The sequence below is a fragment of the Dreissena polymorpha genome, chromosome 3, assembly GCF_020536995.1.
Source record: "Dreissena polymorpha isolate Duluth1 chromosome 3, UMN_Dpol_1.0, whole genome shotgun sequence".
Taxonomy (NCBI): Eukaryota; Metazoa; Mollusca; class Bivalvia; order Myida; family Dreissenidae; genus Dreissena; species Dreissena polymorpha.
This window is the reverse complement of record NC_068357.1, coordinates 130,811,963-130,837,228: the sequence shown is the minus strand read 5'-3', so window position 1 is coordinate 130,837,228 and position 25,266 is coordinate 130,811,963. Positions and strand designations below refer to the sequence as shown.

At 34.6% G+C, this 25,266-nt stretch overlaps 1 protein-coding gene across 1 annotated transcript in view; it reads left to right on the top strand.

Moving 5' to 3' along the window:
• Positions 1 to 20,924: 20,924 nt before the first annotated feature.
• Positions 20,925 to 25,266, top strand: part of LOC127871465 (uncharacterized) — a 48,565-nt gene continuing 44,223 nt past the window's right edge. The window contains exon 1 of the mRNA XM_052414410.1: positions 20,925 to 21,057. Coding sequence (XP_052270370.1) covers positions 21,006 to 21,057 — 52 coding nt within the window. The 5' untranslated portion in view covers positions 20,925 to 21,005. The remainder of the gene's footprint in view (positions 21,058 to 25,266) is intronic.

Genomic DNA, 25,266 nt, shown 5'->3' with positions numbered 1-25,266 from the left:
GAAAAATTTTTTTTTGCGAAATTGAGACTTAAATGGTCACCCAGTGTTACACAAGCAATTGAGCATGCATGCACTGTTTCTATTTGTCCATGCACTACAAAGTAGTTTATTTATGTTGATAAAGAAACATAGTCTATCACGAATTCATAGCCAATAAAAGACTCAAAATTGCTTATTTGGTTGCCAACTGATACAGTATAGGATTTCAACTACTGTTAAAGTTCACCTGCCGCGGTTTTAAAAACCCGTAAAACACCTTTATTTATCGAATTTAGTGCATATCTAAACTATTTCGCACCTCACTTCATTTCAAATACGGTGTTATTAGCGAGAACGAATAGAACAAAGTCGCGATTTTTCACACATTCCGATGTTCTCGCCATTTTCATTCAAACCGGATGTGACGTCACAGGCACTCAATATCGACTCAATTTCGAGCCGGCATTATAAATGGCTTCGGATGTATTATATCTTGCAACTTTAGTTAAAAAATTGTTGAAAAATGGAAGATGATAGCGATTACGATGAGTTTTCCGTTCAACCGTATATGTATGAGCCAGAATTTAGTGACAGTCAATCAGATTTGTCTGATTCTGACTCGGACAGCGAGGAAAATTTTGCCGATGCCCAAGACGACCATCGTGTTGGGAATACGGATTGGTAAATATATAATTTTGTTACATGCAGGTGTCGGCAAAAAACAAAAAAATACTCGATTGTTATTCTGCAGTACAAGCTTGTTGAATATGACTAGGTTGTATGTTCTAATTATTATAAATTAGAACGGATACTAGAACCTGTTCTGATTAGGAAGGAATGTTTGTATTGCAAATCGACGTACTAAGTATTTCTTTTATTTTCAGGTGTGCATGTTCATGTTGCACACCATATCGCGATTATCTGTCCATGCAATATTGATAACAACAGAGGCTGCATTGGCATCGTTCATTATCTTTGGAATTGAAAATAAGTTTCGAAACTTAAGTGCATACAGTTTTGACAGAACCGTCTTTAAATACACAATATGGTGATTGGCCAGACCAGTGCATTATTTTGAACCGCTTCGTTCCCACTCACAGATGTATATTATCCGGTTATCGTAATTTTCAAATTCGGGTACAGGGTTTTTGTAGTTGTTGGTATTCGGTGAGCCATTTTGGCCATTATTACGCTCTGGTTTTTTTAGTTTTTGTCTATTTCTAACACTCGACAAGGGTAATAATGTATCTTTAAATTGTATACGTCGTTCTGAGGTTGCATTATAATTATCAATAGTTTCGTTCATCATTCGTTAATAAAATACGACTGTTACCAAATAACATGCTGCCTAATCAATACCCCTAACAAACTCATAAGAGTGCCTTTTTAACCACGTCCTGTGAAAACAGGTCTTCTAATATATTAGGCCAGAGTAGCTCCGAACAAGCTAGCGCAGACTGATCAGGAACTAACTTGCCCGCTATTAAGTCAAGCAAGGTTCCGTGGTCTCATTTTTCACGTTGTAGTTCCTTATAAGACTTCGCTTCGCTCTCCGTATATGGCATAAGCCCCATTTTCGCATGACGCGGGTCATTCGTTCACTGGCCAAGATTTAACTGGTATTGATCAGATATACGTGTGTTGATGCATGTACAATCTAAATACAGACGAATACTCAAGTTCATAAGATAATATGTTTGTTCATGTATATGAAGTCTAACTTGAAATTACAACTTGGTGATGTTTGTTTCATCATCATTTAACAGATGTTGAGCAAATACAAAGAACTTTGCATAAAATAAAAATAAAATATCATTACGAGTAAAACATAAAATACTCAATACATTCTGTTGTTACCCGCGACCGATCAATATAAAAATAAAAAATTAAAAGAAAGTTAACATGCAATAACTGTTGTTTTAAAGTCATGACGCTATTTTCTTTTGATTTGCTCTTTGACGTCAATATTCCATTGTATGTTTTCCGGTAAACATGAAGAAATGTAGTCAATGTATTGAAATAAACTTTTTTTAAGTCTGTTGAACTAGGAAAAGTGAAAACTTTTCTATGCCTTAATTATTTGATAATAAACGTTTAGGCCGTCGTTTTTAAAAAGTGTAAGGAGGTGGGTCATTTTGTATTTATTTATATTTATAATTGAAAAGGAAACCAATACAATTTGCTGACACTGGGATCAGAAATGGTTGCAAAACAATATTAAAAACAAAATTTCCCTTCGATGCAATATTAAATGCGTTACTGATAATTGAAATTCAGACCTTCCTTTTAAACCTCATTATGACATGTATTGCATGTTTATACTCTCAGAACCTTTCGCGGTTACAGAAATACCACATGTTACTGCGTGAAATGATGTAATTAGTGATACGGTAAATGGCTAATGTCACTTATACAATGGGATATACCGATGCTTTTTATGGAAATATTAACGAGATATTGGTTTCACATGTATATAAAACGAGCTAGCGTTTATAACTTGGAATTTCGGTAATTTAAATACGTTTTCCGACGTCGAGTGAGCGCAGCAATCCCTTATTCTATTGCATAGAAAGGTGCTATTACTAAAAGACGTAAAAATGAACATTGTCAATACTAGATATATCGATAAGTATACACATAAGTTTCAAGCAGCAAATCAGATGATTGTTTCATGAAATAATGTAACGTTACATATCGGCGATGTTGGTAATTCAACATATAAAAGCTGTGCATAGCAGGTTACATTGTCATTCCCAAAGTTACCCGCGTGTACTGGTGGAAGAAGGAATAAAAACACGTATACGACGGCATTAATAAAAGCTTCTTATGTAAATAGTAAAAAACAACAACATCGTTTTTAGTTTCTTCTGACACAAAATTATTATTTATAACGGGGAATTTATTGGGGTAACTTACGTAGAGCGGGTATCTCAACCCATATGTTTTTACTTTCAAGGTGGTATATAATTCGTATTAAACAATAGTAAATTCACATTTATCAATCTTAACAATTGAAAGTACTACACCATAAATAAGTTGGGTCATTTACTTAAACAAATTAATATCCTTCAGCGGGATGTTTAGGTAAGTCTACACAATGAAACTGTTACTCGCACTTGTTATGATCACGTTCCGGCTTTAGAAATTAAGAAATTCAACGACCACATCTAACAAACTTATCATTGTAAATACCAACTCTCCGAGTTACATAAATCTCATTTTACTGTCCGAGTTACATAAATCCAATTGACAGCTTTAAACTGATTTTCGCGAACGTTTTATTTTCGCAGGGACCTATACAAACATGGTTTGTATAGCTCCCTGATTTACGAAAATCAACGGAACTCGATGAAAAGGAATTTGAAACTCCGCATCCAGCTTAAGGTGGAAAATTTCGAACAGACCGAAAGCAACCGGTTCCAGATGTATGGCTCACCTATAAGTTGATCGATATTTAGGTTAAATTTCGGTTACGCAAGCGTTACATACATAGCTATTGTTTTATATAAACTAATGATATTTTGCATTTGCATAATAAATGTGACACAAAACCCTGCTACCAGTTTTATATCGGGTAAAAAAGTCTTTAAAAATCATCCGGAATATCGCGTAACCTATTGACAATTGACATGACGCCTTATCAGTGATCGCTCCGCCCAGGCAGGCAGAGAACCTGTTACCTTTAACGATATGCACCGCGATCTTTTAATTGGTAGGCTGGACCGACTTTAATTGTTAAGAACTTGTTAGCTTTGAATAAAGCCGCATACGGGTTTATTATATTGAACCGTCGAAATCCGTAATTGGTGAAAACAAATAAATTATTGTTTTCAGCTTGCATAAGGATGTATAAAATTGCATGCTAATTGTTTGTTTTAATTACGGGGAAAATATCAAATAATTCAGCCGCGAAAACTTTTTATTTGCAAAAAGTGATTTTTTCTTTGTTGACATAGTCGAAAATCACGTGATTATCAAGATGGCGACGTCCATGCCGAGGCAGGTATTTTTTGCCGTTTTATAACTTTTATTACTTGTACAACTGTATATTACTTTTGAAATTTCACTCAATTTCCAGCCATAATAGCAAGAAAGTTACTGGCGTTATTGTCATTATAATACGCGCTTTATCAGGGACCTATACAAGGTTTACTTTTATTTCTTAAAAGTTGACCCAGCATTTGTAAAAATATTGCAAGACATATACATTTCCAGAAAGGAAATTCATTTCTGCGTTGAATAAGACCGAGATCGTGAAAATCGCTGCAAAATTGATGAAGATATGGCTGTTCAAAGCGATGCACCCCGTTTTGGGCTGATTTTGAGTTGCATACCTTGTTATATATATATTTGATAGTGAAATATTTTTTTTCAGAAAAGTTAATTTTTAGTTATAATATGATTATTTATCATTCAAAATGATGTTTTCACTAATTAATAGCATAGCCACACGCTAACCACCTGTGACCTGAAGTGTGTCTAGTTCCAAAATAGACCCAGACCTTGTCATAAAATACCCGATTCTAGCTCGATACGTTCCGATGTCCAACATGATTATAGCATCGAAGTGTACAGTGCGACACTTTGTTTAATATACGGATTTTTCAAATCATGTTGCTGAGCTATTTTGGCATCAATTGAAGTTATTAAATTAAAATAATTTCTGCCTCAACACGAACCAATTGTACTCAATGATAATATTTCTTTGTGAATATCATAGTTCCTAAAAGTCATTTAATTGCCTCAATTTCTAATAAAGATTTTATTCTTTAACATATTTTGCTTTCCTTGTAATCTCGACATTGCTCTGCAAATTTTAGCCGAGACAGTTTCTCAGCGTGGCTACGACGCTGCTGATAGCAAGTAAATTCTCACACAAACCAAAATCAAGTGCCAGTTGGACTAACGCCTCATGTACTGGACGGACACTAAACATGAAAAAAAACCTACAGGCAATTAGAGAACGTGCGTGTGCGTGAAGACCAGAAATAAAACACCCCACACTCGCGCTGGCCACTTGATGGTGATTTGTGTTAAAACATCACACGCTCTTTAAATACACTTCCGGTGTAATTAAAGACCACGGCGCTAAACAATTTCCTTTGTAGTTTTAAATTACAAGTATATGAAAATTATAAACGTGACTGTTATTTTTAATTATTGGTGACTTGAAAAAACACTAGGTTTAATATAGAAATGTATGTGACTTTTGTTCCAGATTTTCTGTGTATGTGGGAGAGATAATAACACTTATGACATATATTACTGGTTCAAACTGGGTAAATTTAAAAGCAAATGTGATAACAATTTCACATTTATAAATATAATGGCTTTCCTTATTGAAAACAGGAAATGTGGACTTCGGGCAAGATATAAATAATTCATTTGAATACAGTCTTAACAAGATGTTAAACATTTTGTTTCCAACCATTTCGGCGCACGCGATTTATATCATTTAAAGCTGCTAACATAAACCGGAGAAATAAACGTATGGGTTAACACGAAAATAATTGTTTTTGCGAAATCGAGACTTAAATGGTCACCCAGTGTTGCTGACAAGCAATTGAGCATGCATGCACTGTTTCTATTTGGCCATGCACTATAAAATAGTTTATTTATGTAGATAAAGAAACATAGTCTATCACGAATTCATAGCCAATAAAAGACTCAAAATTGTTTATGTGGTTGCAAACTGATGAAGTATTTGATTTCAACTACTGTTAACTTGTACCTTTGATTATCTGTACATGCAATATTGTGCTCCGCTTAAGGTAGTGCACCCCTAATGCTTTCCTGCGATTTCTTTCAAGGTTGAAGAGCCTAAAATTAGGTGCCGAAGCCTAGTGGTTAAGGCGATAGACTAGAAATCATTTGGGATATTCCCGCGCAGGTTCGAATCCTGCCGACGACGTATACTTTTTGCGACGCGTTTTATTTCTTTTCTAACGTTATTTGATTTAATATGGCATATAAACTATGTTTATTGTTGAATATGTTGCAATTTTAATGCACATTCTTCAATTTTTAAAATTAAAACAACGTTATGGCTAAATTGGGTGATTTACTGCTGAAAATACGAACCATGTATGTTGCATTTTTATTTTTATTTCAAAAAGTAAACGGTAAATCTGTCTCTATTTCTTGGTATTTTAGCTGTATATAGTGTATCAATAAAACGAAGTTCAAAATTTTACTTAAATGATACTGTTTTGAATTTTATGACACTTTGTTTTTAACCAACCCAATTTCTACTTGTCTGAAACCACTTACATTTCATGGCGCTCTTCCATAGATAACAAGTTGGTTTTTTGTAATGTCTGTAAAAGAATTTTTTTCATCTTGTTTAAACTTTATACACCTTTACTGCATCTGTAAACACCAATTGCATGCCTATATTTGGAAAACTGGACGAATTATGGAACTTTCATATACCCCAGGGGTGCACATAAACTGGACAAAAGCCGAGTGTGGGGTGGTTTTGACAAACTCATTATATTTTTTTAAGCATGAAAAGACTACCTAAAAATGTGCATGAAGTTCAGTGAAATGATGCTGATCAAGAAAATAATAGATTAGATTATATTTGGATAGGTGCCTATTACGGGTGCGCTACCTTAAGGCGCAAATCTTATACCAGGTATAACATTGCGAAAATGTGTCGAATCTTTTCGCTTTTTTATCAAATCATAAAAAATAGCTGTTGTTTGAAAAGAATACAATTATTAACCAATCGACATCTCGCCTAGAAAACGTTAACGTGTAGATAACGCGATATTCCGAGTGTTTGTTACGAACGTTTTTAGTCACTATAATATGGGTAAAAGGATATAGATTAACATTCATTTATTATGCAAATGAAAATTACACTTTAAGTTCTTAAACAATATATACTTTCTATAACCGGTATTTGGTAAGTTAAACCATGCTCTATGAACCTTTCGCGGGTACAGAAATCCCACATTGTCTCACTATGTAAAATTAGTAATGCGGTAAATGTCACTTATACAATCTTAGTTACACATGTTATTTATTAACATAATATTGGTTTCACGTGTATCTGACAGGTACTAGCGTTTATAACTTGGAAGTTCGTTAACCCATTTAAGCCTAGCGACTACAAAAAAGGCCTTGGCAAACAGCGTAAACCTAGATGAGACGCCGCATAATGCGGCGTCTCATCTGGGTCTGCGCTGTTTGCTTAAAGGAATTTCTGTAAGAAATATTCTAAATATAGAAATAAATATACTAGACATCCCTAATTTTGGAAATAAATTGATCCAATTTAGAAGGATGGGAGAGTCCACTAGGCATAAATGGGTTAATTAGAACACGCTTGCCGATGTCGAGTGGGCAAAGCAATCCCTTATTCTATTGCATAGTGAACATTGTCAATACTACATGTATCAATCAGTATAAACAAAAGTTTAAAGAAGCAAAGCAGTTGATAGTTTTATGAAGCAAATAAACGTTACATAACGGCGGTTTTGGAAATTCAATATATTGAAGACACTCGTGCAGGTTACACCGACATTCCCAAGGTTAAACACATGTACTGGCGGATTTAAGGCTATACACACTTCTACGATGGTATTTATCGATGCTTCTTGGGGAAATAGTAAAACAAAATAATTATTAGTTTCATCTGACACAAAATTATTATTTATAACGGGGAACTTTGGTAACTTACGTAGAGCGGGTAACTTAATCCATATGTTTTACCTTACAGGTGGTATAATTTAAATGTATCATAACTTCATAAGTAAAACAACATTTATCAATCTTAACAATTGAAAGTGCTACACAATAAATAAGTTGGGCCATTTTCTTAGATAAATTAATATACTATAGCGTTTTTTTTTCGGTAATTCTACACAATGAAGTTGACACTCGCACTTGTCAATATCACGTTTCGGCCCTAGAAACATATACATTAAACGACTACAACTATCATTCTAAATACCGACTGTCTGGGTTACATAAGCGCATTTGACTATCTTGAGCTACATAAACCAGCTTTAAATCGGTTTCGCGAATGTTTTATTTACGAAAATCAACGAGACTCAGTGAAAAAAGAATTTGATACTTCGCATCCAGCTTGAGGTTGAAAATTTCGGACAAACAGGAAGCAACCGGCTCCTAGATGTATCGCTCACCTATAGGTTGATCGATATTTAGATAATAGTTAGTTTGACAAGTGGCAAGATGTCACATTTGCCAATAGATTTAATCGTTAAGACCAACCGAAACCTGTTAATTATCTATGAAATACGCATAATTTGACAAGAACATCCGATATGCACAATAGAACACTTAAATAAAACGTATATTATATTGTATTTAGTACAACCAGCATAGAAGTAGTTGTATATTTTATGAACGTGGCAAATAGTACATGGACAATGATTGGTATTTATAGAAATAATACGATCAATATATACACACACGTATCTGCAAAACATAGTTCTACCAAGTCATATAAATGACTAACGAGTCAATAAATTGACATGGTAGGGTGTAGTGATATATGAAATCGTTATCCGGCCATATTGCACCCGTGCAATTGACGACACCCTGTGTTTTTTTCCCGGACACTCGGCAACTTGTCAATGTGTCGACCAGGACAACTATCACCCGATTAAAATGTAAACCCGTACAATTGGCACCCGATTGCAGGCGATTGATATAGTCCTTGTTGGACTAATTAGTCTTTTGCACATTGGTTTGGTAAAAGAGATGATTAATAAATCCCGTGAACAAACTGTTTTTTAAAACTAATTTGAGTGTGGATTAATTAACGAAATATGCTAATTGTTTAATAACACCTGTAAACTATTCAAAGACATCAAAGACAATTAAAGCATTCCTTGACTTATGATAACCTTCGTAAACAACTTATTGCAAATGAAAACAAGTATGAATAGAAAAACGAAACTGGAATAATTTCATACGAAAAAATACTATGCATCACGACACGTAAGGGTGTGTGAATGTTGTGTTACGACAACTACATGTATACTCAGCAAGTCTTCGAAGGACAGCATACGTTGGACATGCACACAAAGACGAGCCTTTCCCTGCAAGAGTGCGTTGTCTTCAGACCTGAATCTGAGTAAACTCTACAGCAGCAAGAGCACTACCAGGAGTTCCTCACCGCCATCCTGGAAGCATGTCTACGTGAATAAGTGAGACCGTTTCCTCACCGCCATCCTGGAAGCATGTCTACGTGAATACGTGAGACCGTTTCCTCACCGCCATCCTGGAAGCATGTCTACGTGAATACGTGAGACCGTTTCCTCACCGCCATCCTGGAAGCATGTCTACGTGAATACGTGAGACCGTTTCCTCACCGCCATCCTGGAAGCATGTCTACGTGAATACGTGAGACCGTTTCCTCACCGCCATCCTGGAAGCATGTCTACGTGAATACGTGAGACCGTTTCCTCGCCGCCATCCTGGAAGCATGTCTACGTGAATACGTGAGACCGTTTCCTCACCGCCATCCTGGAAGCATATCTACGTGAATACGTGAGACCGTTTCCTCACCGCCATCCTGGAAGCATATCTACGTGAATACGTGAGACCGTTTCCTCACCGCCATCCTGGAAGCATGTCTACGTGAATACGTGAGACCGTTTCCTCACCAACATCCTGGAAGCATGTCTACGTGAATACATGAGACCGTTTCCTCACCGCCATTCTGGAAGCATGTCTACGTGAATACGTGAGACCGTTTCCTCACCAACATCCTGGAAGCATGTCTACGTGAATACGTGAGACCGTTTCCTCACCGCCATCCTGGATACATGTCTACGTGAATACGTGAGACCGTTTCCTCACCGCCATCCTGGAAGCATGTCTACTAAATACGTGAGACCGTTTCCTCACCGCCATCCTGAAAGCATGTGTACATGAATACGTGAGACTGTTTCCTGACCGCCATCCTGGAAGCATGTCTACGTGAATACGTGAGACGGTTTCCTCCCCACCATCCTGGAATCATGTCTACGTGAATACGTGCGACCGTTTCCTCACCGCCATCCTCGAAGCATGTCTACGTGAATACGTGAGACCGTTTTCTCACCGCCATCCTGGAAGCATGTCTACGTGAATATGTGAGACCGTTTCCTCACCGCCATCCTGGAAGCATGTCTACATGAATACGTGAGACCGTTTCCTCACCGCCATCCTGGAAGCATGTTAACGTGAATACGTGAGACCGTTTCCTCACCGCCATCATGAAAGCATTTCTACGTGAATACGTAAGACCGTTTCCTCACCGCCATCCTGGAAGCATGTCTACGTGAATAAGTGAGACCGTTTCCTCACCGCCATCCTGGAAGCATGTCTTCGTGAATACGTGAGACCGTTTCCTCACCGCCATCCTGGAAGCATGTCTACGTGAATACGTGAGACCGTTTCCTCACCGCCATCCTGGAAGCATGTCTACGTGAATACGTGAGACCGTTTCCTAACCGCCATCCTGGAAGCATGTCTACGTGAATACGTGAGACCGTTTCCTCACCGCCATCCTGGAAGCATGTCGACGTGAATACGTGAGACCGTTTCCTCATTGCCATCCTGGAAGCATGTCTACGTTAATACGTGAGACCGTTTCCTCACCGCCATCCTGGAAGCATGTCTACGTGAATACGTGAGACTGTTGACGTCATCTGTATTTATTGATTTCGAGACCGCGATCCACAATGCTGCACTCTCGGTCATTAGCCAGAACATAACAATCCAGGTATAACATGTATTTCCTTATGTTTTGGCTTATCATTTTGTTTCGAAATATAGAAATTGTCAAACGTTTATGTATAATTTCGGGACATATTAAAAAAAATGAAAGCTTCACTAAAGGTAGGGTGTCTTTAATCTATAATATAATAACATTTAGAATCAGGATATACGTTGTTGTTATATGGACGGTCTGCGATTAAACAGATTTGTTATTGCTAACATTCTATATTATAGGGATGTTTCTACCACCAAACCCAATCGACATGGAGACGAATACAGAGCGAGGGATTACAGGCTCTTTACCGCCAGGACGAAAAGGTTCGACGTACCCTAGGACGCTCGCCCCTGTGGCCATAACGCCCGTCGTCGAATACTTTACTAATTTGACGCCTTTTATGTGACCAGGACTTACGGCAAGGTGATCTCGGGTGTGTATGTGTGGGGGGGGGATGCGATACGTAGCCGTTCCACCACGATTCCGGGCATCTGTATGGGATGATAAGACGGCAACTATTAACGGAGACGCTAGGACCAACCACGTTTGTGAATATTGAAACTGCTGCTTTCGAGTGCTTCCAGAAAGACAACGCCGTGATAAAGGCAGATGTCCACAGGCACCGATCTGGACACTCCGTTTACCAGGAACCGCAAGAAGGCCACCATCGCTCACAACAGAGGAACTATAAAACAAATAGCTTGTTTTAACGGAATTCCTGGCATCCATATGGGAAGTGTGATCATTCCTGGCATCCATATGGGAAGTGTGATCATTCCTGGCATCCATATGGGAAGTGTGATCATTCCTGGCATCCATATGGGAAGTGTGATCATTCCTGGCATCCATATGGGAAGTGTGATCATTCCTGGCATCCATATGGGAAGTGTGATCATTCCTGGCATCCATATGGGAAGTGTGATCATTCCTGGCATCAATATGGGAAGTGTGATCATTCCTTCCATCCATATGGGAAGTGTGATCATTCCTGGCATCCATATGGGAAGTATGATCATTCCTGGCATCCATATGGGAAGTGTGATCATTCCTGGCATCCATATGGGAAGTGTGATCATTTAGCTTTCGAGTCTGCTGCTGACAATTTTAGGCGATTTTCTTGTTTAAGCATGGTATTGAAAAAACTAATGTTATGATTTGTTTTAAGGAATGTATGAAATGTTGTACGTTTAATTTTGGCTTCACATTACAATAATAAATTTGATAGATTCGTAGATTCAAGTGCTTTATTTGTAAAAAAACAACTATTGATAAGTAATTTCTAAAAAAAACATGCAAACGATGGAAATTATATTTCTGCGTTGACTACATACGTCTTTAAATTTCGATGATACATGTACTATTTTACAACAAATAATGTACAGGGCGGAAATAACAACCAATTAAATCATAATAGTGCTGGAAAGTGTAAGGATAACGATATTAAAAAGAGTGACATTGTTTTAATTATGAACATGTATAGTTATAGCATATATTCACACATTTCATCTCACCTTGACTAAAATGCGAGTAGGTCATTTGCATCATCACAATAAAGGTGGTATGAATTTTAAACGACGACAATTTCACAAAAAAAAATCTGCAAATTAATCGTAGAAGGATTCCAATAAATATATAATATATATATATATATATATATATATATATATATATATATATATATATATATATATATACAAAATATATATACATATAATATATTATTATATTATATATTATAAATGGTGCATTGAATCATTCATTAGGTAAAGCTCCGTACAGAGCAGAGTACATGACAATATTTAAATCTTAATTTAATTTTATTCAACGTGGAACTTTTTTCTTTTCGATTAAATGACAACATTCACGAGTTTATAAATACATCTGAAACAAATCCTTCACATAAACTGTCGATGAATGTATTTACTAATGATGAATACCTAGCGTTTTATATCATAAATTTATCTTGTTTGTGTTAAACGTAAATATTGTTTAACCCCGTTGGGCTCAAACGTTATAACTTATTAAAATGCAAACGTTATAACTTATTAAAATGATGTCGATTTGTGCATTGCCGTATATTATTATATTTATAAGCAATTGCGGAGTTTTTAATTAACCGGTACCAGCCAATTACGTTACATGTAGAGCAATTTAAATTAGTTGATATCATATTATAATGTTATTAAACACTTTTTTTACTTTCATTAAACTGGCTAATATCTAAATAGTAAATAGTTTTTGATAATCTATTTGGACAAAGAGGTTTTTAATTTATCTATATGTTACATAACTAATAAAAACAATAATTACATCTTTTGGAATTAAATTACTCCACGAAATGTTTGCTCGTTGCATCTACCAAGGAAGACATGGTATCTTAATTGCGTAATGCTAATTGGTATGCATATATTGGATTGACATCTGCCAGTCGTGGAGTTGACACCATGATGTTAGTTAGGCTCGATTGGTCATTGTCGGCTCCGGTACTTCTTACATGTACCCCGGGTACTCTTAAGTATACTTACATGTACCCCGGGTACGGTAAATATACTTAATCGTACCTGGTTGATATTAGACTCTACCCGAGTTGTATTTCCGCAAAAAATCCGATGTCGTAAAACGCGCTACCGATTATCTTAAACAAACTTCTCTTTAAATAAAAACTGCATCAACATGCTTTTTGAATATGAGTTTCGATAATATAGAGGCCATTTTACAGAAAATTGACATAAATGTGAATATTATTTAATTTAAAAAAATAGCCGACAACGACCGATTTAGCGTCAAATTTCACGGGTACGTTTAAGTATATTTACCGTACCCGGGGTACATGTAAGTATACTTAAGAGTACCCGGGGAACATGTAAGTAGTACCCGAGCAGACAATGACCAATCGAGCGTTAGTTAGGAGCGTAAGGCTCGATTGGTCATTGTCGTCTCGGGTACTACTTACATGTACCCCGGGTACTCTTAAGTATACTTACATGTAACCGGGGTACGGTAAATATACTAAAACGTACCCGGGAAATTTAAAGCTTAATCGTTCGTTGTCAGCTTTTTTTTAATTAAATATATTCACATTTATGTCAATTTTCTGTAAAATGGCCTCTATATTATCGAAACTCATACTCACAAAGCATGTTGAGGCAGTTTTTTTTTTAAATATAAGTTTGTTTAAGATAATCGGTAGCGCGTTTAACGACATAGGATTTTAGGCGGGAATACAACTCGGGTACAGTCTAATATCGACCGGGTTCTATTAAGTATATTTACCGTAACCGGGGTACATGTAAGTATACTTAAGAGTACCCGGGGTACACGTAAGTTATACCCGAGCCGACAATGACCAATGGAGCGTAAGTAACCGTCTGGTGTAATAAACGTATTATCATAACTAGATGATTAGTTGTTGCATAATGGAGCAATAAAACACTGGCTTTAACTGCCACATACCGTGTCAAACTTAGTGAAATCAATTAATAAAAAAATACGTTATATAAATATATTCTATGTGTAAGAATGTAAGTGCTTTTGTAAGACGAATGTAAGTTCCAAGAAATTATATATCGCGTGAATGAATCGATATGATTTCCTTTTTTATCCGTTCTTGCCATTGTATAAACTTCAATAATTTCTTAAACAAGTTTTACATCTGTGTCTATCTCTTAAATAAAAGTCGCGAAGATAAGTCAACTTGATAGATTTTTCTGGTAACCACATGAAACCCTTAATGTGTAATATCCGGACATTCGTTACCACGGACAATCGTCCATAAGCTAACTTTGACAAAGCGGACATTTGTTCCTATGTTGCTTTTACAATTTTACAATCCGGACACTCGTTCCTACGTTATTTTGAGAACACAGACAATCGTTCCTACATTATTTCGTTATTTTCACTGCCAGAACATTCTTTCCCACATAGTTTTTGAAATGCCGCACATTGGTTAATACATTTAAATGCAAACACTAACGACATAGTCATCGCCGATCAATGGCTAACACATATAATTAGCCGACAATTAAAATAGTGTATCTTGTAAACACAAAGACCTATCAATATACAAAGATAAGCGTTATCGGGTTATCGCGGATTTTGTATATTGTTAGGTCTTTGGTTAACAGTTATCCGATTCAAAATGAGCCGACAGACGTGATTTAAACCACGGACGTAGATAACTTATCATCTACGTCTCTGATTTAACGAATAATTTGATAATTAACTAACTGTCTGTTGGTCACTTATTTTACAATATATGTAATATATTTGTAATTGTTATTTTTATTTGTAGAATAAATGGTGCACAAATAAATATAATAAGATTTATATAATAACAATAAATATAAAATAATGAACCAAATTAACGATGACATTTGTTGTTCTTAAAGGGGCCTTTTCACAGATTTTGGCATGTTTTGAAGTTTGTCATTAAATGCTATTGATAAATAAAAACATTAAATTTTAAAAGCTCCAGTAAAATATCAAAAATAAAATTTAAAAAAGGAAAATAGTAGCCCTCAGCAGGGCTCGAACCAGTGACCCCCGGAATCCTGAAGTAAAAACGCAATAGCCAACTGAGCTATTCTGTCAAGCATACATAGTCTGAGTCTTTTATACCTTATATAAGCAATCTTCGTAGTTTCACAAATTTAAACGACAACAACAGAACTCTCCAAATTATTCAATCGTTTCGCATTGCAACGCTTTATAATTTTTAGGTTTTTAAATTGTCAAAAGATGCATATAATGGCTATATTAGAAAATGGCAAATGTTCAGTAATACTATTTCCTCATAAATATCATAACTAAACCGAAAATTTGCGAATCTGAAACAACTTTTTCAATTTTGTCAATTTACTAAACCGTGAAAAGACCCCTTTAATCTTGTTTATACAACAATAGACATATCTTATATCATCATAATAAAAGAGCTTGATCACAATAAGTTATAAAAACAGCAAAGCTTTGCATTTCAAACTGACTACAATTGCCATGCGCCAGTCCAATCAGCGGTCCATTTCACAGGAAACTAGGTCATGTGCAAACTGTTACTTATTACATAAAGACCAGTTATTGGCATTTAAGCTTAAACAATTGTAAGTTACCGTCTGGTGTAATAAACGTATTATCATAACTAGATGATTAGTTGTTGCATAATGGAGCAATAAAACACTGGCTTTAACTGCCACATACCGTGTCAAACTTAGTGAAATCAATTAATAAAAAAATACGTTATATTAATATATTCAATGTGTAAGAATGTAAGTGCTTTTGTCAGACGAATATAAGTTCCAAGAAGTTATATATCGCGTGAATGAATCGATATGATTTCTTTTTTTATCCGTTTTTGCCATTGTATAAACTTCAATAATTTCTTAAACAAGTTTTACATCTGAGTCTATCTTTTAAATAAAAGTCGCGAAGATAAGTCAACTTGAAAGATTTTTCTGGTAACCACATGAAACCCTTAATGTGTAATATCCGGACATTCGTTACCACGGGCAATCGTCCATACGCTAACTTTGACAAAGCGGACATTTATTCCTATGTTGTTTTTACAATCCGGACAATCGTTCCTACGTTATTTTGAGAACACAGACAATCGTTCCTACATTATTTCGTTATTTTCACTGCCAGAACATTCTTTCCCACATAGTTTTTGAAATGCCGCACATTGGTTAATACATTTAAATGCAAACACTAATGACATAGTCATCGCCGATCAATGGTTAACACATATAATTAGCCGACAATTAAAATAGTGTATCTTGTAAACACAAAGACCTATCAATATACAAAGATAAGCGTTATCGGGTTTTCGCGGATTTTGTATATTGTTAGGTCTTTGGTTAACAGTTATCCGATTCAAAATGAGCCGACAGACGTGATTTTAACCAGGGACGTAGATAACTTATTATCTACGTCTCTGTTTTAACGAATAATTTGATAATTAACTAACTGTCTGTTGGTCACTTATTTTACAATATATGTAATATATTTTTAATTGTTATTTTTATTTGTAGAATAAATGGTGCACAAATAAATATAATAAGATTTATATAATAACAATAAATATAAAATAATGAACCAAATTAACGATGACATTTGTTGTTCTTAAAGGGGCTTTTTCACAGATGTTGGCATGTTTTGAAGTTTGTCATTAAATGCTATTGATAAATGAAAACATTAAATTTTAAAAGCTCCAGTAAAATATCAAAAATAAAATTAAAAAAAAAGAAAAAAGTAGCCCACAGCAGGGCTCGAACCAGTGACCCCCGGAATCCTGAAGTAAAAACGCAATAGCCAACTGAGCTATTCTGTCAAGCATACATAGTCTGAGTATTTTATACTTTATATAAGCAATCTTCGTAGTTTCACAAATTTAAACGACAACAACAGAACTCTCCAAATTATTCAATCGTTTCGCATTGCAACGCTTTATAATTTTTAGGTTTTTAAATCGTTAAAAGATGCATATAATGGCTATATTAGACAATGGCAAATGTTCAGTAATACTATTTCCTCATAAATATCATAACTAAACCGAAAATTTGCGAATCTGAAACAACTTTTTCAATTTTGTCAATTTACCAAACCGTGAAAAGACCCCTTTAATCTTGTTTATACAACAAAAGACATATCTTATATCATCATAATAAAAGGGCTTGATCACAATAAGTTATAAAAACAGCAAAGCTTTGCATTTCAAACTGACTACAATTGCCATGCGCCAGTCCAATCAGCGGTCCATTTCACAGGAAACTAGGTCATGTGCAAACTGTTACTTATTACATAAAGACCTGTTATTGGCATTTAAGCTTAAACAATTGTAAGTTACCGTCTGGTGTAATAAACGTATTATCATAACTAGATGATTAGTTGTTGCATAATGGAGCAATAAAACACTGGCTTTAACTGCCACATACCGTGTCAAACTTAGTGAAATCAATTAATAAAAAAATACGTTATATAAATATATTCAATGTGTAAGAATGTAAGTGCTTTTGTCAGACGAATATAAGTTCCAAGAAGTTATATATCGCGTGAATGAATCGATATGATTTCTTTTTGTATCCGTTCTTGCCATTGTATAAACTTCAATAATTTCTTAAACAAGTTTTACATCTGAGACTATCTCTTAAATAAAAGTCGCGAAGATAAGTCAACTTGATAGATTTTTTTGGTAACCACATGAAATCCTTAATGTGTAATATCCGGACATTCGTTACCACGGACAATCGTCCATACGCTAACTTTGACAAAGCGGACATTTGTTCCTATGTTGTTTTTACAATCCGGACACTCGTTCCTACGTTATTTTGAGAACACAGACAATCGTTCCTACATTATTTCGTTATTTTCACTGCCAGAACATTCTTTCCCACATAGTTTTTGAAATGCCGCACATTGGTTAATACATTTAAATGCAAACACTAATGACATAGTAATCGCCGATCAATGGTTAACACATATAATTAGCCGACAATTTAAATAGTGTATCTTGTAAACACAAAGACCTATCAATATACAAAGATAAGCGTTATCGGGTTATCGCGGATTTTGTGTATTGTTAGGTCTTTGGTTAACAGTTATCCGATTCAAAATGAGCCGACAGACGTGATTTTAACCAGGGACGTAGATAACTTATTATCTACGTCTCTGTTTTAACGAATAATTTGATAATTAACTAACTGTCTGTTGGTCACTTATATTACAATATATGTAATATATTTTTAATTGTTATTATTATTTGTAGAATAAATGGTGCACAAATAAATATAATAAGATTTATATAATAACAATAAATATAAAATAATGAACCAAATTAACGATGACATTTGTTGTTCTTAAAGGGGCCTTTTCACAGATTTTGGCATGTTTTGAAGTTTGTCATTAAATGCTATTGATAAATGAAAACATTAAATTTTAAAAGCTCCAGTAAAATATCAAAAATTAAATTTAAAAAAGGACAATAGTAGCCCACAGCAGGGCTCGAATCAGTGACCCCCGGAATCCTGAAGTAAAAACGCGATAGCCAACTGAGCTATTCTGTCAAGCATACATAGTCTGAGTATTTTATACTTTATATAAGCAATCTTCGTAGATTCACAAATTTAAACGACAACAACAGAACTCTCCAAATTATTCAATCGTTTCGCATTGCAACGCTTTATAATTTTTAGGTTTTTAAATCGTTAAAAGATGCATATAATGGCTATATTAGACAATGGCAAATGTTCAGTAATACTATTTCCTCATAAATATCATAACTAAACCGAAAATTTGCGAATCTGAAACAACTTTTTCAATTTTGTCAATTTACCAAACCGTGAAAAGACCCCTTTAATCTTGTTTATACAACAATAGACATATCTTATATCATCATAATAAAAGGGCTTGATCACAATAACTTATAAAAACAGAAAAGCTTTGCATTTCAAACTGACTACAATTACCATGCGCCAGTCCAATCAGCGGTCCATTTCAGAGGAAACTAGGTCATGTGCAAACTGTTACTTATTACTCACACAGCTCAACAGAGTGATTGGTCTATAGTAAAAAGGATCGTTTTCAGAACCTTTATTTTTAAAAATTGGATTTATAAGCCCTATGGTACAATACCAGATTTAAATACTAAGTTAAATAATTTTACATATACATCTTTCATAATTGGAAATGATGCTTTAATGGGCTCATTCAAAATATTATCAATGCCGCATGCTTTGTTAATTTTTTATAATGCGCTTCAGATTTCTTTGTCTTGTATACATATTTGGCACGGTGAAAATTTGTCCGGGCTTCTTTACAATTTCGTTCGTACGATTTGGGCTCGTTGCTATACTTTGCTTTATTTACATGTTTATGAGTGCCGAAGCTGCTTTTACAACTGTTTTGATAAACAGAATCAATTTTGGAGACTATTTGGTCCATGTCATTAATTGAATAGGTATCCGCGTTTTCAAAAGCTTCGAGATCCAGGATTATGTCATTGACATTTAAAGTACTTATATTTTCTACAAATGCATTACATTTATCATGATCCCACAATTTCACGTTTTCATTGATATTACTATTATTATTATTATTATTATTAGTATTATTATTATTATTATTATTATTATTATTATTATTATTATTATTATTATTATTATTATTATTATTATTATTATTATTATTATTATTATTATTATTATTATTATTATTATCATTATTGCTAATAGCATTATTAACATCACCGACATTTGCATCAGCAACAATACAATTCTCACAAACATCAACATTTTCACAGACATTTAAACATATACATGTATTGTTAACAGTGACAATATCCCTGTAATGATAATTTGGAAATTCGAACACCATAGAAACGGGGTTGTGCACATCTGAAAGTAATGGGCAAAAATCTAAAACTTCTATATTGATTAAATGCTTAACTAACGTAGGAGAGCCGACAAAATAGTCTATGCTGCTTGAATTTTTACAAGTGAATTTACCCATAAAGTCACCTTTTGTTCTACCATTTAATATGAACAGTCGGTTTCGTTGTAAGAAATTTATTAACTTGTAGCCAAAACCATTTACCGTTTTATCTTGGTTATTTCGAGTAATAGTCATACTTGATTCTAAAAATAGTTTCTCATCGCATATTAAATCATTGTACATGTCATCTAAGTGTAATTCGCAAAAAATATCATGATCAGGTTTAACATAATCTGCTAGATGTTTTGTACGACAATTCCAATCACCAAACATGCATATAAAACTGTATTGTATTTATCTCTAAAATTATCAATTTCTATCTGGATATCAGAAAACGGATCATCGTTTACATACACAGAGTTTTCAGGCGGTACATATACAACACCGCACAGTATATTCTCGTTTTTAGTATAATGTTTAGAGATTTTAAATCACGATACAAATTTACTGCTTGACTGAATAATTGTGACATGTTTACAGATTGTGTTTTTAACAGCGAGACATGTCCCGCCTGATTTACGTACAGAGAATTCTTTTCTGTTTTTAAAATGCATTTTAAATCCATATAATTCTAAATCATCATAATCGTCAGTTTTTGTTTCCTGTAAACCATTAAGATCGTAATTGCAAAGAAATGAACAAAACTCTAGACAAAGCTGTTTCGATCTAAGTCCGCAAACGTTCTACGAGAGCAATTTTAATCCTCTCACACCGGGTCACTGTTAATCGTGTATATAAGGCTTTCAGCTATCAACTGCTGCGGTTCCTTGCGTGGTATTCAGAGAAAATATCTGAAAAGAAGTCGACAATAATGTTGGCTCTTACTGTGGCTGTGTTGCTGGGATTTACTGAGGCGGCTGATTGTAAGTTCGATTTAGTAGTTGTTTGTGTGGTTTAGTGTATGATATACCTTTAAATAATAATAAAAAAATCTAAAATTTTCATACAGTCAAATAGAAACTAGCGGACCGCTAAATAATTGCTGCCCGATGAACTTATTAACGAGACTTCTTTAACTTAAACTCTAGTATGAATAGAAACAGCATTTATTATTATTTAATTTAAACATGCACTAAATTTTATTAATTTAGCGTTGCTAACTTTTGAGATTCAAATCTAGACGGCAGTTTCTAAACGTATTCTCCTTTGTATCTGGTCTGGATTGTTCGCGTTTTTTAATAGAATACACGGGTCACGGAATACATGGAATATATTATGGCACAAAAAAACACGAGCATTTTGTATCGCGTTAAATTTGTGTTACCAGACGACATCTAGCGTTAATTTTTTTTGGCTATTGCTATAAGAAACATTGTTTTTCTTTATGTGTTTTTTTTCGAAACATTGTACGAACTATTCGTTGATTGTAAGTGTTTATGGGCTTGTTAATGTGACTTTCCGGTTCAAATAGGGTTTTGTAAATAAATGCACATGCAGATGTGATAATTACCTGATCCATATTGGGATCATAAATAACCTTGCTTAATGCATGTGTGCAAAGTTTCGTCCCATAAAAGTTGTCCGCACAGGCTAATCAAGTACGAGACTTTCCGCTTAAACTAAATTTTCGTTTATAGGAGACTTACTTTAAAGCCACACACCTTGAAATGAAATACATGGCATAGTAAATTTAGGTATTAATAAGAAACATATTTTATCTATGCCAATTAGAATATATCTGGTGGTTACAGGGTAGAAATCCGTCTTTTTTGCGCTTAAAAAAACCTTAAAAATAATCGCGTTTGTCGAAATGGACGTATACGTATAGAAATCCTACTTGCGGTTTTAAAAGCAGAACCGTTTGAAAAATTATAAATTACTTGCCAACCAGATAATAGATTTAATTGTATCTATTACAATTAGAATATATCTGGTGGTTAAAAGGTAGAAATCCGTCTTTTTGCGCTTAAAGCTTAAAAATAATCGCATTTGTCGAAATGAAAGTATACGTATAGAAATCCTACTTTCGGTTTTAAATTAGAAAATAAAAATAAATTACTTGCTAACTATGCTTTATTTTTAATTACAATTTTGCACAATTTCAAATTGCATATATATGTATTTACTAACATGTATTTCATTTCAAGGTGTGTGGCTTAAAACGAAACATTCCATGAAAGTATCGTCCGTGATTAGATCGCATTGGAAAGTTTGATTGAAAGCAAACTTGTTAAAAGTAGAAGGGTAATAAACAAGACGGAAAACTTGGCTTTTAAACGCTCACCTGAGTTCAGAAAGAGGGTACGAACAAAAGAACAAAATGATAAGTATAAATGAACAAGACATGAATTCATCGAGTACGTATGCTTCCACTTTTCGCTTTTATCTATGAACTCCATTTTGTCAAACACAAGCTGTTAATGGACAAATTTAACTACAGGCCTCTAAATGTGAGGCAGGGGGGGGGGGGCAGTCGTAATACGCGACATGTCTTGCTATAATTGTCGAATTTTGTTAAGGTATGTCATGAAATATGGCAAAGTTATGGCTGAGACAGGAATAATCAAGATCATTTATGACCAAATTTGACCTTTAATCGCTTTCTGTAACATTTTGGGTAGGAGAATAGTGATTCATCCAAAACGTTATGATATGATATTGAACTTACTTGCATAGTTATATTAAAAGCCATGCCACATTGGCGTTCAGACGAACAGTGCGACTGGTATTTCAACCTTAGTTGAAAGCTGAGCATTAAAAAAAACACAATCAAACCTCGAATATTAATAAAGCACAAATGCCTATCAACTACTATAGAGCTGAAAGTAGACGACAAACCCCACATGCCAGCTGACGCCGGCACCGCGAACACTAGCTAAATATACAAGATATAGGGGAAAATGAAAGAAATTACACGTCTTAAATGAAGTTAACCGAAATATGAAACATCAAAATACGATTATGAATGTATGTCTATGTATATATTAACAACAACTTTTCGTATTTAAGTTTTGGTTTATTGAACTGTATCGAACCTCTCAATGCATGACATTTTTGTAGCTATCGTGTTTTCATTTGATCTGGTAAGCAAACGAAATTAGTGACATTCACATAAATCGCTATACAACTGTAATTAAGAAAGCTTCATGCAATGACCAGTTATGTAACGCGTAATGACCAGTTATGTAAAGACTTTCTTATCACGTATGTGCAATTTTTAACGGGATTTTAAATCATGGTCCTCCGAGGAAACTATTTACCTAGTGTTAAATGAACTAGGGATGGAACTGGTTCACTTGGTGACACTTCTTACCGCTTCACCGATAGACGGTTCATCAAGTCTTTGAAAAGTTAAGTACGCAAAAGAAGGGTTCTCTTTGCATGATAACATTGAGTGTAAGTTGGTTGTAAGCGCCTATACTATTGTGCACATGGACATTCTTGTTAACGTGTTGAAAGAAAGCTGATTTAATTTCATTTGATTAATTTCATTTGAATTAAAGTAGTCTTTTTATTCGCTTTTTAACCACACGTGTAAGCAATTGTCGTACTTAAATGCTCAAATGCATACATGTGGTCATGAAACTGAATAAAACACAAAAGGTTGAAACGCTAGCGAAATGATTTATGTCGTTTTTAAAGGTAAACGCGCTCTAGATTTTAGAAATAGGTAAGACATTAAACTTTTTCTGCCACCTTTAAATAGCCGGTTTGAATTAGCCAGAGAATATACAAATATATAGTTTATATGATTGTTTATGCGATTACAGGTTGATAAAAGTAGAGGCATTGGTGACCTAGCTGACCGTGTGGTGACTCGGCATTATCTCCGTTCTAGTCATGCTTATGTAATTGATATAAGCCGTAAACTGTTGATTGAAATGTCGATTGATTAAATATTGAACATGACCTTGTTATTGTGGTTTTAAGTAATACCACAGTTCAATGTCAACTTGCGAACAATTCTATTTTAAAAATCATTCGGTTGTTCCACGTTTGTCGAACCCTGACGCCTATGGTGAGCCGCTTTGTTGTTATAAATCCATTTTGTACAATGCTTTTCGGCACTCGTTGTATGATTAGCTGGCGCCGTACTAGCACCGAAGCCGATATATCATTATGTGACAAGATGAATTGTCTTCTATTGGTTTACGTCTATCATCCACTGCCGGATCGGACGCCGGACATCTTTTGATCACAATAACTCACCTTAAGCACTAGCTAAAAATACAAGATTTTTGGGAAAATAAAAGAAATTGAACGTCTTAAATGATGCAAACCGAAATATTTTTGAAATATATTTTTAATGTACATCAAAATACGAATATGAAAGTATTTCTTTTTATACATCTAACGACACTTTTCGTATTTAAGTTTGTGTGTATTAAACTGTGTCGAACCTCTCAATGCATGATCTTTTTGTAGCCATCGTGTTCTTTTTTATCTTGTAAGCAAACGAAATTAGTGAAATTCACACATCACTTAAATCGCTCTACAACTGTAATAAAGAAAGCGTCATGCAATGGCATGTTTGAATATGTAAAGAGCATTTCTTACCGCGTATGTGCACTTTTTAACGGGATTTTAAATCATGGTCCTCCGAGGAAACTATTTACTAAGTGTTAAATGAACTAGGGATGGAACTGGTTTAATGGGTGACAATTCTAACCGCTTCACCGATAGGCGGTTCATCAAGTCTTTGAAAAGTTAAGTACGGAAAAGAAGAGAACATTGAGTGTTAGTTTGTTGTAAGCGCCTGTACTATTGTGCACAATGAGCATTCTGGTTCCCGTGTTGAAAGAAAGCTGATTTAATTTATTATAATTTTACTTTTAGTCTTTTTAATCGCTTTTTAACATCACGAATAAGCAATTGTCGAAGTTTACTGCTCAAATACATGCATGTGTACATGTGGTCATGAAACTGAATAAAACACAAAAGGTTGAAACGCTAGTGAAATTATTTACCACGGTATGTCGTTTTGTTACGGGTTAACGCGCTCTAAATCGTTTGAATAGACAAGACATTAAACTACTTCGCCACCATTAAATAACGGGTTTGAAAAAGCCAGCGAGTATACAAATATGTAGTTTATATGATTGTTAGTGCGATTACTGGTTCATAAAGGTAGC